Here is a 13,215-nt window from a genome sequence, read left to right as displayed (position 1 = left end):
TCCACAGTGTTCATCAGCTAGCTATAATGGAAAGACAAGGAACAAAACAAAACATTATTGAAAATGCATAATTCAAACAATGTCTTAGCATTCATTCCCATTAATTCCCACCAAGAATAGTAGTAGGAGTCTTCTTGGAAGTGATCTCAAAGAAAGAATGATACAGTAACGAAAGAGTGTCCTCCTCCCCCCCCCCCCCCCCCCCCCCCCCGGTGCCTTCCCATGGTGACAGCTTGTAACAGTGAGCCTTCACCCTCTGGAGACCTGCACAAGCAGCTCTTTATATTCTTGTGTTGCTCCTCCCTTTGTCCCAACTCACTGGCTTTTGTTCATACCCTCATACTTCACCTTTTTCTATAGCAGTGGGCCTTCGTGGTACTAATCGCTCTTAACTCACATCTTATCTCAGTTTATACTGATTAATAGACATCATTGCAACATTACTAACTAAGAAACCTTCTTTCACCTCTGTTATAAGGCCAGCTCTCAGAGCCCTCATTTTATCTTTGGTTACTATTGTATTTTTGCCTTTTTGTGGGTGTCATTCTTTTACTAATGATCTTCTCTCTCTCCATCCTCCATAGATAATGATTTTTTAATATCTTTAAAATATATCACAGTGCTTGGTGTTTAGCACTTGTTCGATACATATGGAATTAGTCTCAGGTTTCAGGAATATGGAATGAAGAGCTTTGAAGGTAATCATTCTATCTCCCGCTACTTGGGTCCTAAATTTATCTCTTCTAAACACACACACACACACACACACACACACACACACACACAAACACATATTTTATTTCATTTATTATTTATAGGTTTCTATAAACATATATGAAATATGCATGCCTGAAAAATTAGTTCCTCAATAAGTAAACAGGATGTGACACAGTTTGGGAAATATTTTTAAGTAAAGTCAAAGCTTTTCATTGTAGCATACATTTTGTACTCATGTATGTTCAGTATCACATCTATTTATTTAATTTTTTTCTCATAATTGAAATCACAACTAATTGGCCTTAACCCAATGAACATGAGATTAAGTTAGACATAATATCAATATTTGTTGAAATGATCTTAGTAAGTACACAGCAAGACGTTATGCTAATAATTTCCCAAAGAGGTTGCATTACCGCTGAATCTAAATGGTTGTCTAACAGAAGCATTAAGATAAATTCAAAATTCTCTGCTCCCAAAGAAAAACTAAAGTCAATTTACTAAATAAATGCACATTACAAATGTTAATAGAATGAGTTAAAACAACACACTTCTCAAAATAAAATCTGAATCTATACAAAAATAAGAGGACCCAAAATGAGTCTTTGTTGGTTTTGTTTTATTTGATTTGGTTTGTTTTCCCCTGATTAGAAAACAAGCTATATGAAATGTTATTCCTTTTCTCTAGTAAAACACACTACTCTTAGATTAAAGGAATTTACATAATTGTCATGAAAACAAATAACTTAAAACAATATTTCCTCTAAGACTCAATTTCCTCTAAGGCTTCAGGGAAAAATCACTATTTTATTCAGTAATTATGATTACTACTAATTCTAGTATTCGTGTATGTTCCCCCAAGAAACAACTTTTATTTTGATGTTTTTGGCAAGCAAGTAACACTAAATAGAATTTCTTTGAAATATTAGCTTAAAGCTGTATCTAAATATAGGTGCTTGATTAGAAAATAAGCAGATAGTACAAATTTCTTCAGACCATTTCAAGCTATTGTCCTTTTAATGTATCACACACACACATAAAGGTAGACAAGAATACTGATATTATATGCAAATATAACACTATATTGTATACAATATATATAAATATATGTATATAAATTTATATACATATATTTATTTCAGGGAATGAGTATGAGGATTGCATGAATTAATGTATATGAAACTCAGAGATAGAAAACGCAGGGTGCTCAATAAAACTGAGCTGTTTTATTCATAAACAACCTGCTCTTTTATTCCCACCTGCTGATAGCATATTCTGTCTTCATAAAATTACCTGTCCCACCATTGTTTCCCAGCAGGGTCCTCGTGGTACATCTGCAGGATGCACGTAAAAGGGAGGCCCGGTGGTATTCCCTGAGAGGGATGCATTGTAGGCCTTGATCATGTTGGCCTCCCACAGCGTGATATTGGCCTTCACATGCTTCTCTTCTTCAATCTAAAAGGCAGAGATGGGAGAAGAAATCAGACAATTTCCAAAGGCAGTTCTAGCAATCTCAAGACTGGGAAAGTAATACACTGGTGGCAAGGACATTCCAGACAAAGACTCACCTTGTTGTTAATCTCATCCATCAGAGCAAGAATAAAAACATACAAGTTGCCTAAAAGAAGAGCGAAAATGCGTCCCAGAAGCCATTTCAGAGCAATGAGAGGATGATAATCTTCCAGTTCAGCAAATAAGTCAAACAGTGTTGGACAGAACATTCCCAGGAGAGACATAACCATGTTCATCTACCAGGAAACACAGGGAATGAACCAGGTTAACGAGATTTTAGAAATTACTATGGTTTTCCTCAGAATTTGGGGGGCTTTTCGACTAGGTTCCTATGATCTTTTATGCAATGGAAAAAGACTTTTAGAATTTAATCACAATAAAGACCATATTCCACTCACATTCACAAGATGCATATGTGTATAAGATTGCATATGCGCCAGTAAAAATGATTTGTCTCCTTCTATAGTGAGGGATAAAATTTACATCGCTTTCTTCCCAGGGAACACATCTTGTTCTCCATGGTAACTGATTGTGATATGATGATGTGCTTCATGGTGAGTGAAAACAAATAGAAAATGATCTGCTTATGAAGAAGGTCCAAACTGGGAATACTAACTTATCAAACACCAGCACATGAATTAGTTTAATCAGCTACAATGGACAAACTCTTTAAAATTGCCTTAGGACTAGATATTGAAACTTAGGGAATGCAAGTTTTGAGAGAAAGAGAGAGAGAGAAAGAGAGAGAGTAACAAAAGGAGAATATATATGTATATGTATGTGTATTCCACTATTGGGCATCTTTTTATTGTATTATTATACTAGATAAGATTAAAAAAACACCACAGAACATAGGCTAGTTTTATAATGATGAAAGAAAGCTTTCAGGTAACTCTGTGTTTTCTCCAAGTTTTTGGCTCAAATTGTCACAACTGAACATTTTCCATTTTTTCCCTGAGTATTTATACTTGGAAAGATTATAACTACCAGACTATCCTTAGAAAGTAACTGCTATTACTTTTTATTAAAAGCATCCTATCATTATGGTCAACAAGATATAAAACTCAGCCTGGCATAATATTAAATCGGCTTGAAATAATTTTAGCCTCACACACACACAAAAAACAGCAGATGCTGTGCAATTAGGCATAAGGCAAATTTAAATTTTGTTTCACTAGATTTCTAAAATTGTTCATGAGTCCCCATTATTTTCTAAGTTTGCCTCTAGGATTCAGGGGCTTCTAAATTCGATGTTCGACAGGTTCCTATAAAGGATGACCCTTTTAATGATAATCACACGCATCCATCAACAAGGCTCATTTATTCTAAAATAGTATCAATATAAACTAAGGACCAAAGCTCCCTAATAAACTTCCCTATGCATAATATTACAATTAGAAGAGAGAATGTTGAAAGCAAGCTTGGTAAATGCTTTGAGTTCAAGTTAAAAAAAAATCCATTTTCTTGGGCTGGGAAGGTGGCTCAGCAGTAGAGTGCTTGTCTTGCATGCATGAGGCCCTGGGTTCAATTCTTCAGCACCACATAAGCAGAAAAAAAAGCCAGAAGTGGTACTGTGGCTCAAGTGGTAAGAGTGCTAGCCTTGAGCTGAAGAGCTGAGGGAAAGTGCCCAGGCCCAGAGTTCAGGCCCACAACCGAACCCCCCACCAAAAAAAATCCATCTTCTGGACAAAGGGTGAACAAATGCAGCAATGGTACCCACTGGACACTACATGGGAGATGAACTCTACAACTTGTGGGTGGGACTGGGAGGGAAAAACTGGGAGAGAGTGAGGGAAGGGGTGACATTGTCCAAAAAGAAAAGTACTCAGTACCTGATTTACGTACTATAATCCCAATGTACATTACCTTTATAATAACAATATTTTTAAAATCCTCCTTCTTACTGACTTACTTTCCATTACACATCGGATGTTATAGTCCCTTAAATGTATGGTTCCTCATTTCTATTGCTGCATATAAATGCCTAGATTTTTTTTTCATTTGGAGCATTTCCATATGTAGCCTATAGCATTGCTTCTCTGAGACTTTGCTAACATACTCTATATTCATGGAGATTATTCTTAATGTTTAATTTTAACAATTTCCACGAAGCTCTGCAGATGTTTCCTTATGGGAACTCTATGCTTATCACAAACTGAACCTGAATCTGCATAGACTTTAAATATGCTCAAATTCAAAATCATGTTCCATTGTATACTAGAACACGTTAAGAGAGAGGCCATGCCCTAGCAGGAACTCATGACCAATGGAGTCCAGATTCTAAATTTCTACCTCTCACCTCTTATGGTGACACAATCAATGGGCAGACCCTGAGGGATCACTTGACAAAGAGCTGGCCCTCTTACTGACTAACATTATAGAACAACTGCAAGCTTTGGGGAGAAAGAGACAAGGGTGTGCTGTTCAACTTCCCAAGCGAAGAAGAAACAAATGAAAACCCAGACTTGCCCATAGTTGGCAAGCAGTGTGAATGCTTCCAGTGAAAAGAATTTAGGAAGCAAGGGCAGGAAAGTAGCTGTTGAAGAATTCAGGAAACTTAATCTTTCAGTGGCACATCCGAGATCTTTGGAGAAAACAACATGGCTTTCTAGAAAAGACGGTTGGCTCCTAACACTGTGACTCTAAACCCTATTGCTGCTCAGTCTCATTCCATGTGTAAAACAGAGTGCTGGGACTCCATCCTTTCTCAGATCTATTTGGAGTTTAATCTTCCATCACATCAAAAAGTGAAAGATAGTACAGATTAAGAGACAGGAAATGTGCATCAAGCAGGGTTAGCCACAGAAACAGGATGGAGGGATAGATGGAACAGCTTCATCTAGAGTTCCGCCTTCGACACACAGCCCTCCCAATAGCCCATGTCAGGTTCGAAGCACGTAAAAAGCATGCAGAAACGAACTTCATTTTTCTCCCACCACCCCAGGGTGTCAGGATCTTGCTGTGCAAATTCCTGGGATCGTTTCACGGCCCAAAAGATGAGGTAGCCACTGGCACCGAGTGTCAGAAACACAAAGAAGTTAGCCAGAAATCTCAGGAATCTGATCAGATGGACGTTTTCTTCTACTTGGGCGGCTCTCTCTTCTGTGATAGCTTCCTGTACCAGGCAAAGCACAATTAAAACAACAACAACAACAACTTTAGTTACAGAGAGTACTGTGAACTCCGCAGTGTAAGAACTAAACATTTATACTCAATTTGATATTCAAACCCCAAGGAAATATTACCCATCAGGCCTGGCAAAGAAGAGAAAGCAGCAAAGATGCTGGCAAACAAAATGAACACTGAAATAAGACAATCTGCATTCTTAAAAATAATCGTGTTTTCAAGGAGAGGATCAACGGGGGAGTGGGAGAGGAAGAAAGGAAGGATGAGAGCTGTTCTCATCTTCAATGCGCACGTGCAAAAATGGTACTAGGGTATCTGAGGAACATCTTCAATGTGCACATGCGGAAATGGTACTAGGGTGTCTGAGGAGATGGGTGAGGATGGGATATTTGGGGAAGAGGTGACATTGGTCAAGATGCCTTGTGCTCAGAAGCTGACATGTTGAAATGAAACCTTTCTGCACAGCTACTCAAAGATAATGAAAAATAAATGAATAAAAATAAGACACCCTCCTCCATGTATGTATGTAACGCTGTATAATAAAGCTTTATAATCATTTTATATGATGAGCTCAGGGTGTGCTTGTAGATAATTAGTAAGGATCGTTCTTCTGTTATTCAATTTATCTTATTCTGATTACTGGTGGTCTCCTGTTTTAACCGAACAACACTTTTTAAACCAAATGTAGAGGTGAAAAGTACACGCTGGATATTTCCAGGTCGACATCAGAGCCAGAAGGCAGACACATGAGTTCACCCATCTTCTAACTGTCAAATCCTTTGCGAGGTAGAGCACATGCAGTGCCTCCAAGGTTACTCTTTAGAAAACAAGGAGCAGACTCCCGAGCTTTGTCTCTTTACCTTAAAGTTCATCGTGATGGAATTGAATTTGTTGTCAGCTGTTTCGGGGTTGCCTATGAGGTAGTCCCAGCTGCAGAAGACCTTCCAGCTGAAGTTGAAAGTATTGTCATCGCCACCTCCGTCGTCACCAATGTTTTTGGTCATCCTGTCAAGACAGGGAGTTAACGCTTGTTCACAGGCACATAATCTGTATTAGTCTTTCCTATCCCTCCTCTCTCTGCTCTTCATTTGAAGCAGTTTTGATTACAAGATGACTTTTATGCCATTTTCATACTACATTTAATGTGCTTCTAAAGTATTCACCCCTTAGTATCATCGTGTGTGTGTGTGTGTGTGTGTGTTTGTGTGTGTGTGTGTGTGTGTGTGTGTGTGTGGATGCTTGTCCTGGGGCTAAAATGCAGGGCATGAAAGCTGTCACTGAGCTTTTGTGCTCAAGGTAGTGTTCTGCCACTTGAGACACAGCTCTACTTTCAGTTTCTTCTTCTTCCTCTTCTTCCTCTTCTTCCTCTTCTTCCTCTTCTTCCTCTTCTTCCTCTTCTTCCTCTTCTTCCTCTTCTTCTTCTTCTTCTTCTTCTTCTTCTTCTTCTTCTTCTTTTCTTTCTTCGTCGTCGTCGTCGTCTTCTTCTTCCTCCTCCTCCTCCTCCTCCTCCTCCTCCTTCTTCTTCCTCTTCCTCCTCCTCCTCCTCCTTCTTCTTCCTCTTCCTCCTCCTCCTCCTCCTTCTTCTTCCTCCTCCTCCTCCTCCTCCTCCTCCTCCTCCTTCTTCTTCCTCTTCCTCCTCCTCCTCCTCCTCCTTCTTCTTCCTCCTCCTCCTCTTCCTCCTTCTCTTCCTCCTCCTCCTCCTCCTCCTCCTTCTCCTCCTGCTCCCCTCCTATTTCTTCTTCTTCTCCTTGAGTATTTTGTTGGAGAATGAAAGTCTCATGTACGTTCCTGCCTGGGCTGGCATCCAATTTCAATCCTCAGATCTCAGCTTCCGGACTAGCTAGGATTACAGGCATGAGCCACTAGTTTATGTCTAGATTCCTCATAGCTGGAAAACATGCAATATTTGTCTGTGAACTGGGCTCAATTATACAGAAATATGAAATTATTCTGTTTAACTGTTTATAGAAAAGTGGGTGGGATTAGAGAACACCATGTTAAGAGACATAAGCCAGGCTCAGAAAGACTTTTGTGCAATCCTAATGCAAATTGGTTACATGTATTCAAATAAGAATTTAGTTTTTTGCTTTTATATATTATAGTGCATTCATTATAGATTTAGTTCAATGGTTCGAAATTCAACCTACTGCACATCTTTTTTTCTCTGTCACTGTAAATTAAATTTTACAACGCACCTATTATGAAATGAGCCCATACGTGTTCTTTTTTTTTTTAATAGTGATCTGAGACCAAAAGGAGGAAGAAGAGCAGTAACATAAAACTAGTACTGTAGGTTAACAGCCCTCTCCCAGAACATCTAAATCCCTGTACCTTTAGCCCTACTTTGTATGGATGCTTATATATTCTTTTGAAATTTATTTGTTCATTTTGAGATGTTTGTTTCCTTACTAGGAAGCCAGGTGGTTCTGGAACTTCTGAGATTCCTACCTTCACTTCCCTCACATTGGGAGTACAGACATGCACTGCCAAAGTTCATATTTTCTATACAGCCTAATAGGTTATGAGAAATACCTCAACACAATTATTCCTTTCATCCGTCTCCTACGTTACCCCTTGAAAAGGTTAATGTCACGAATTTTCATACTTGTTCTCATCAAAGCTTAGCAAGTGATCAGGGAGTTACTCGTTTTCTCTTTCTTATACCTGAGCAGGTTGAGTCTCCAAGTTATAAAGTCATTTTCTGGACCTTATCTAGCAATAACCAGGCAAATACATCAAGATCTCAGGTTCTCCACCTTTATTCCACGTCCAAACGAGGACATCAGTGAGGAATGCTAAACTACATACATGTCTCTTTTTTTTTTTTTGGAGCTTTGAAAGGATCAGAACCAGATAGTTCTTATCATGAACCGAGGGAGAAAATTGTTTATTTGATAAACATGGCATTGTCACTGTGCAAAGGGCAGAGCCCCAACTAAAAATGCCCACTTGGCAGATAAGTGATTGATGGATCTCTATTACAGAGTTTTACAGCTGAAGATAACCTCTGACAGAAGGAGCTTTAGCTAGAGGCAAACTCGAACACCCTGACATGAAAATCACATGGAAAAAGATAAAATACTGAAAATAACAAAGGAGGATGTCAAAGGTAAAGCTGCTCACACACATTTTTATGGAGGTTTGGACCAGACACAAAGTCTTCCACGTACAGCTCTACTTCTTATCTAAAAGAGCACAAATGTACCTACATATCATGTTTTTCCTTCTTCAAAGGGGTTATAGTTCTGAACTGCTTTATCTATGAAAAATAATCTCAATATATCATTTACTTTGACAGAGCTGTCAGGGAAGGTAATTTATACTATTGCTTAACATTTTTATATTGAATTTTTTTGTCCTGAACTTCAAGTCTACCCTGTTATTTGCACACTGGCATGATTTGGTTATTTTATGATGCATGGAAGTTTATATATATATAGATATAGATATGTATATACATGCATATGTAAATATATGTATATGTATATATATGTTCTTATGGTGCATGGACATTTTGAATAAATCAAATAAATTCCTCTTTAAAATCTTAAATCAACTCTGATACTTGCAGATAGCCTTTAAGAGAAGTTAGGAAAAGGAAGAGAATTCTGAGGAAGGTAAGAAAAGAAACTCTTTAGAATCTGACAGAATAAGACATAAACACACACACACACACACACACACACACAGAGCAAATCGTTGAATGGATGAAACAAATTATCATGTGCTGATTTCTTCACAGAAAAAAAAAACAGGCAAAGAATAACACAAAAATATATAGGCATAGTACATTGGTTAAAACTACTGGTCAATCTTTGTAGTCTGTTTCCTAGCTGGGAACCATAAGAAGAAGGACTTTTTAATTTCATTCACTGTTAAATTCCCAGATACTAGGCCCTCCCTAGAATTCCTATCAGAGGTTCTCCATATATAGTTACTTAATGAATGAATAAAGCTGCTTGAGTTGTACACATAAGCATCACTTGGAAAAACTCCCCTAAATAAGTAAAAATATCATAAATAGCTTTTATCTGAGACATAGCATACATGATTGCTGTGCTATTGTTACTCAGACGGACCTTGTGATGGGTTTTCACAGTATTCTCTCACTTTACAAACCACTATTCCTAGTTCATGTTCCCATGAAGAAAGATCCTCAGACTACAGTTCATCACTGTGGATTCAGAAATGGACTGTGGTGAATTCATGTTTTCCTACCTCATTGCTTTTCTACCCTAAACATTTTCAATAGAAGCTCAAGTGTATTCTGTTGTTGGTGATTCTTTTTTCATTTTTGTTTATCTGTTGTTGGTTTGGGGTTTTTTTATCAGCTGGTCCTAGGGTTTGAATTCAGGGCCTGGGTACTGTCCTTCATGCTCAAGACTAGTGCTCTACTACTTCAGCCACAGCTCTGCTTACAACTATTTTCTGAGAAGTTTATTGCAGATAAGAGTCTCACAGACTTTCCTGCCCAAGCTGGCTTCAAACCGAGATCCTTGGATCTTAGCCTCCTCAGTAGCTAGAATTACAGGTATGAGCCACCAGCATCTAGTTTGAAGTGCATTTTGAAGGGGAGGCATGCTATTCCATGATCTATTATAGGTTCTAAAATTTGCCATTTGTATCTAACATTGTCATCTTCGGTGAAAATATCCCTGAAGAGTAAAAATATTGGACTTAGATCAATGAGGAGCTCTGATTGGTTAATCAGACAAAAGATAGTTTATTTGTGGGTGGGACTGAAGAGGCCAATCCACATCTACAGTTGTCTCACCTTGGTAATCCTCACCAGCAGCATGTGTTTACTGAGCCCCAAAAATGTGACTAGTAGCTAGGTGTGCCTACAAATTCAAAGCCATGGGTTCAAATCTCAGTACTGAAAAATAAAGTGCATAGAGTAATACACATCAGGTTACAATGACTTTATTCTCTCCCCCCCCCAAAAAAAAGATACATAAAATTTCATTAATAGATTAGGGATTTAGCTCAGTGGAGAAGCTCTTGCCTAGCAAGTGCAAGTTCCTGAGTTTGATCCTCAGCTCTGAAAAAAAATCAATAATGATTTTATAATGAGTACATCTGGAGAAGATATTATTTTTGGAAGATATTATTTTTGAATATCATGCCCTTAGCATGCTAAGGGCATGATATTCAACCTTGTTTATACTTTTATATGGCTACAAGAAATTTTTAAATCCTATATTTGTCTTGTCTTGTACCATCTTGCTGGGGATATGTTAAGTTTATCCAAGAGGAAACTGTATTAAGCACAAATTTATTAATGTATATATTAATGCACAACCGCATACTCATTTGTGGTGATCTTCTCTTGTGCAGCTCTGGGAATTAAACCCAGGAAGAGTGTACCACCACCCCTGACTCTATGCTCTGAGAATATCAACATTTTTAGAATAGGCTAACAATATCCCCACAAACTTCAATTTATGTATCATAAATAACCCCCTGAGGGGTGTTACAAAATTCCCTCTGCTGGTTAGAGGACAGTCAGGTAGAAAGTCAGTGAGACATTATCTCCAAGAACAAGCCAGGTGTTATGCTGTGGTGTGGTATGCCTATAACCCCAGGTATACAGGAAGCATAGGTAGGAAGATTATGGTCTGAGGCCAGCCTGGCCAAAAAGTACAAAAGGGTTAGGGACATAGTTCATAGAGTAGAGCACCTGCTAAGAGGTACAAAGCCCTACTTCAGACTAGTTCCACCAGAGACATACAGAGATAGAGACAGAGGCAGAAGCAGAGAGACAGAGATAGAGAAAGAAAGAGCAGGAAGAAGAGGAGGAGGAGAAGGAAAGGAAGGGAGGAGAGGGGAGAAGAAGGGCAGACAAGGAGGAAAAGAAGGAGAGCAGAAGGAGAGAGGAGAGAAGGGGAGAGGAGAGGAAGCAGGAGAGGAACAGTGGTTCATTAGTGATCATTAAAAACACTATCTGGCACCGCTCAGTGATGACTTGCCCAGGGCTCCACATTCAGGAGGTATTAGATTCCATTCTCATCCTCTCTCTCTCTCTCTCTCTCTCTCTCTCTCTCTCTCTCTCTCTCTGTCACACACACACACACACACACACACACACACACACACAGAGCTAAGTACAGTAATTAGACGTGCAAACACATTCTAAAGTCTATGAACACTAAAAGAGTAACACAGAAATGACACATGATACACAACCCAGCCATAGAAATGATGCATCTCATTTTTTTTATTCCAGTCAAATAAAATGGTCCAAAGACCAGAAAATAGCGTGGACTTTGTTTTTTACAGTTTGGTTCTTCGTTATCAGATGAACAAGATATTTTGTAGCTTAGATTTCTGATTACATTTGGAACAGTTAAGAATATTTTGGATATGTGTTCTTAATGCGGATTTTTTTCAAGTCCTGAAAAGATTCTTGAAATGAAATCTGACATTTTTCTTTGAATGAGCAAGCAAATGAGGTAAAGATAGAATGCAAGACATGTCCCAGTCTGCACCAGAGCACCCCTGCTTTGGCTAAGTGGATATTGTAACCCTTCTTAGGCTCTTAGACAGAAAATATGCCCACAGGGAGGCAAAATGTTTGGTTTAAACATCAAAACAGAGTTCATGGTATCATGACTGTATGCACAGCTAAAAGAACAGGGCCCTTAATTGAGATATTACAGCTCTTTTCCTCATCTGGTTCAGAAAATTAACTAAAAAATGGTTTTCTTTTATAGTCCCAAATAACTGTGGTAGGTTTTGGCAGTGTCTTTATGTAATCAATGTCCCAGTGAAATTCTTTCCTCTACTCCAATAAACCCTTTCCCATGACAAACTATGATTATACAGTTGATTTCAATGATCTCACGGGGTCTTGTTCATTTTTGTCAACTTAAAAAGCTAAAGTTTTGTTTGTGGATGAGTGATTATATACTGGCTTAAAAGAAATTAACAGAGAATGCATTCTGCCTACTGAGCTGATGCTGCTTCACAAGGCTTTTTGCATGCAAGAGGTCGGGAGCTTCTCCCTTGTCTTGGAACCCTTGATTGATACCTTGAATACAAAAAGGCCCTTTGCAAAAATGTGCAGTTTTTAAAATACAAGATAGGCACCATCATCCTAAGCCTTTGAAGGTGACTCAAAGGTCTGGGTTCTTGTTCAACCCTTTTGCTTTGGAGAATATTACTGTCCAGCATTTGTACTGATATTAAAACTACATTTCATCTCTCCAAGACTGTGCAAACACTAGACGTGACATAAGAACAAACTTATATCCAGTTCTCAAATAAGTTCCCCCTTTGATTCCAGGAATCACTGTGTATTTCCCAAGAGACACGTAAAACTTACGCTTTGAGGACCACCAGAAAGCTGTATCCGATGCACATGATCCCCACCAGGAAATAAGACAGGGGAAGTCTGAAGTTCAGCCATCCGATCGTTCGTTTATTGTCATAGTAGCCATAAAAGAGGATGGAATATTGTGCCAAACCCTAAAATCCAACAATAAAACCACTTAGCAGATACCGCAAAGAGAAACTCAAAGGACAAGAGAGCCTGGAGAGGAAGAACGAGATGACATTTCTTTTCAAATATGGGGTCACCTCTCTGACAGGAGCCCTAGTTTTTGTTCCACACTGTGAAGGTTTTGGCTGACACAGGATTGACAGCTTCTTGGTTTACATGAAATTCAGTGACTTGTAAGTAGATAACATTTTAAACCAAGCCCAGGCTTGCTCCACTGTGAGTCCATTACCGTGACAAACCCCTTGATTTAAACATCAAAACAGAGTTCATGGTCGCATTCGCTTTACAGTGTTGAAAGCTTGCTTAATACGGTCAGGGAGGAAATTCGTGTCAGAAAAATGATGTAGCAGGTTCCCTTT

The 13,215-nt window shown here is 38.6% G+C and overlaps 1 protein-coding gene across 1 annotated transcript in view; it reads right to left on the bottom strand.

Moving 5' to 3' along the window:
• Positions 1 to 13,215, bottom strand: part of Tmc1 (transmembrane channel like 1) — a 128,000-nt gene that overhangs the window by 26,247 nt on the left and 88,538 nt on the right. The window contains exons 10-14 of the mRNA XM_042699367.1: positions 12,680 to 12,822; positions 6,216 to 6,360; positions 5,150 to 5,344; positions 2,286 to 2,465; positions 2,011 to 2,172 (exon numbers count right to left, since the gene is read on the bottom strand). Of these exons, the coding sequence (XP_042555301.1) occupies positions 2,011 to 2,172; positions 2,286 to 2,465; positions 5,150 to 5,344; positions 6,216 to 6,360; positions 12,680 to 12,822 (825 nt within the window). The remainder of the gene's footprint in view (positions 1 to 2,010; positions 2,173 to 2,285; positions 2,466 to 5,149; positions 5,345 to 6,215; positions 6,361 to 12,679; positions 12,823 to 13,215) is intronic.

Source organism: Dipodomys spectabilis, unplaced genomic scaffold (assembly GCF_019054845.1).
Source record: "Dipodomys spectabilis isolate Male_0828 unplaced genomic scaffold, ASM1905484v1 ptg000241l, whole genome shotgun sequence".
NCBI lineage: Eukaryota > Metazoa > Chordata > Mammalia > Rodentia > Heteromyidae > Dipodomys > Dipodomys spectabilis.
The sequence above is the reverse complement of the archived record's forward strand: the minus strand, read 5'-3'. Positions and strand labels throughout refer to the sequence as shown.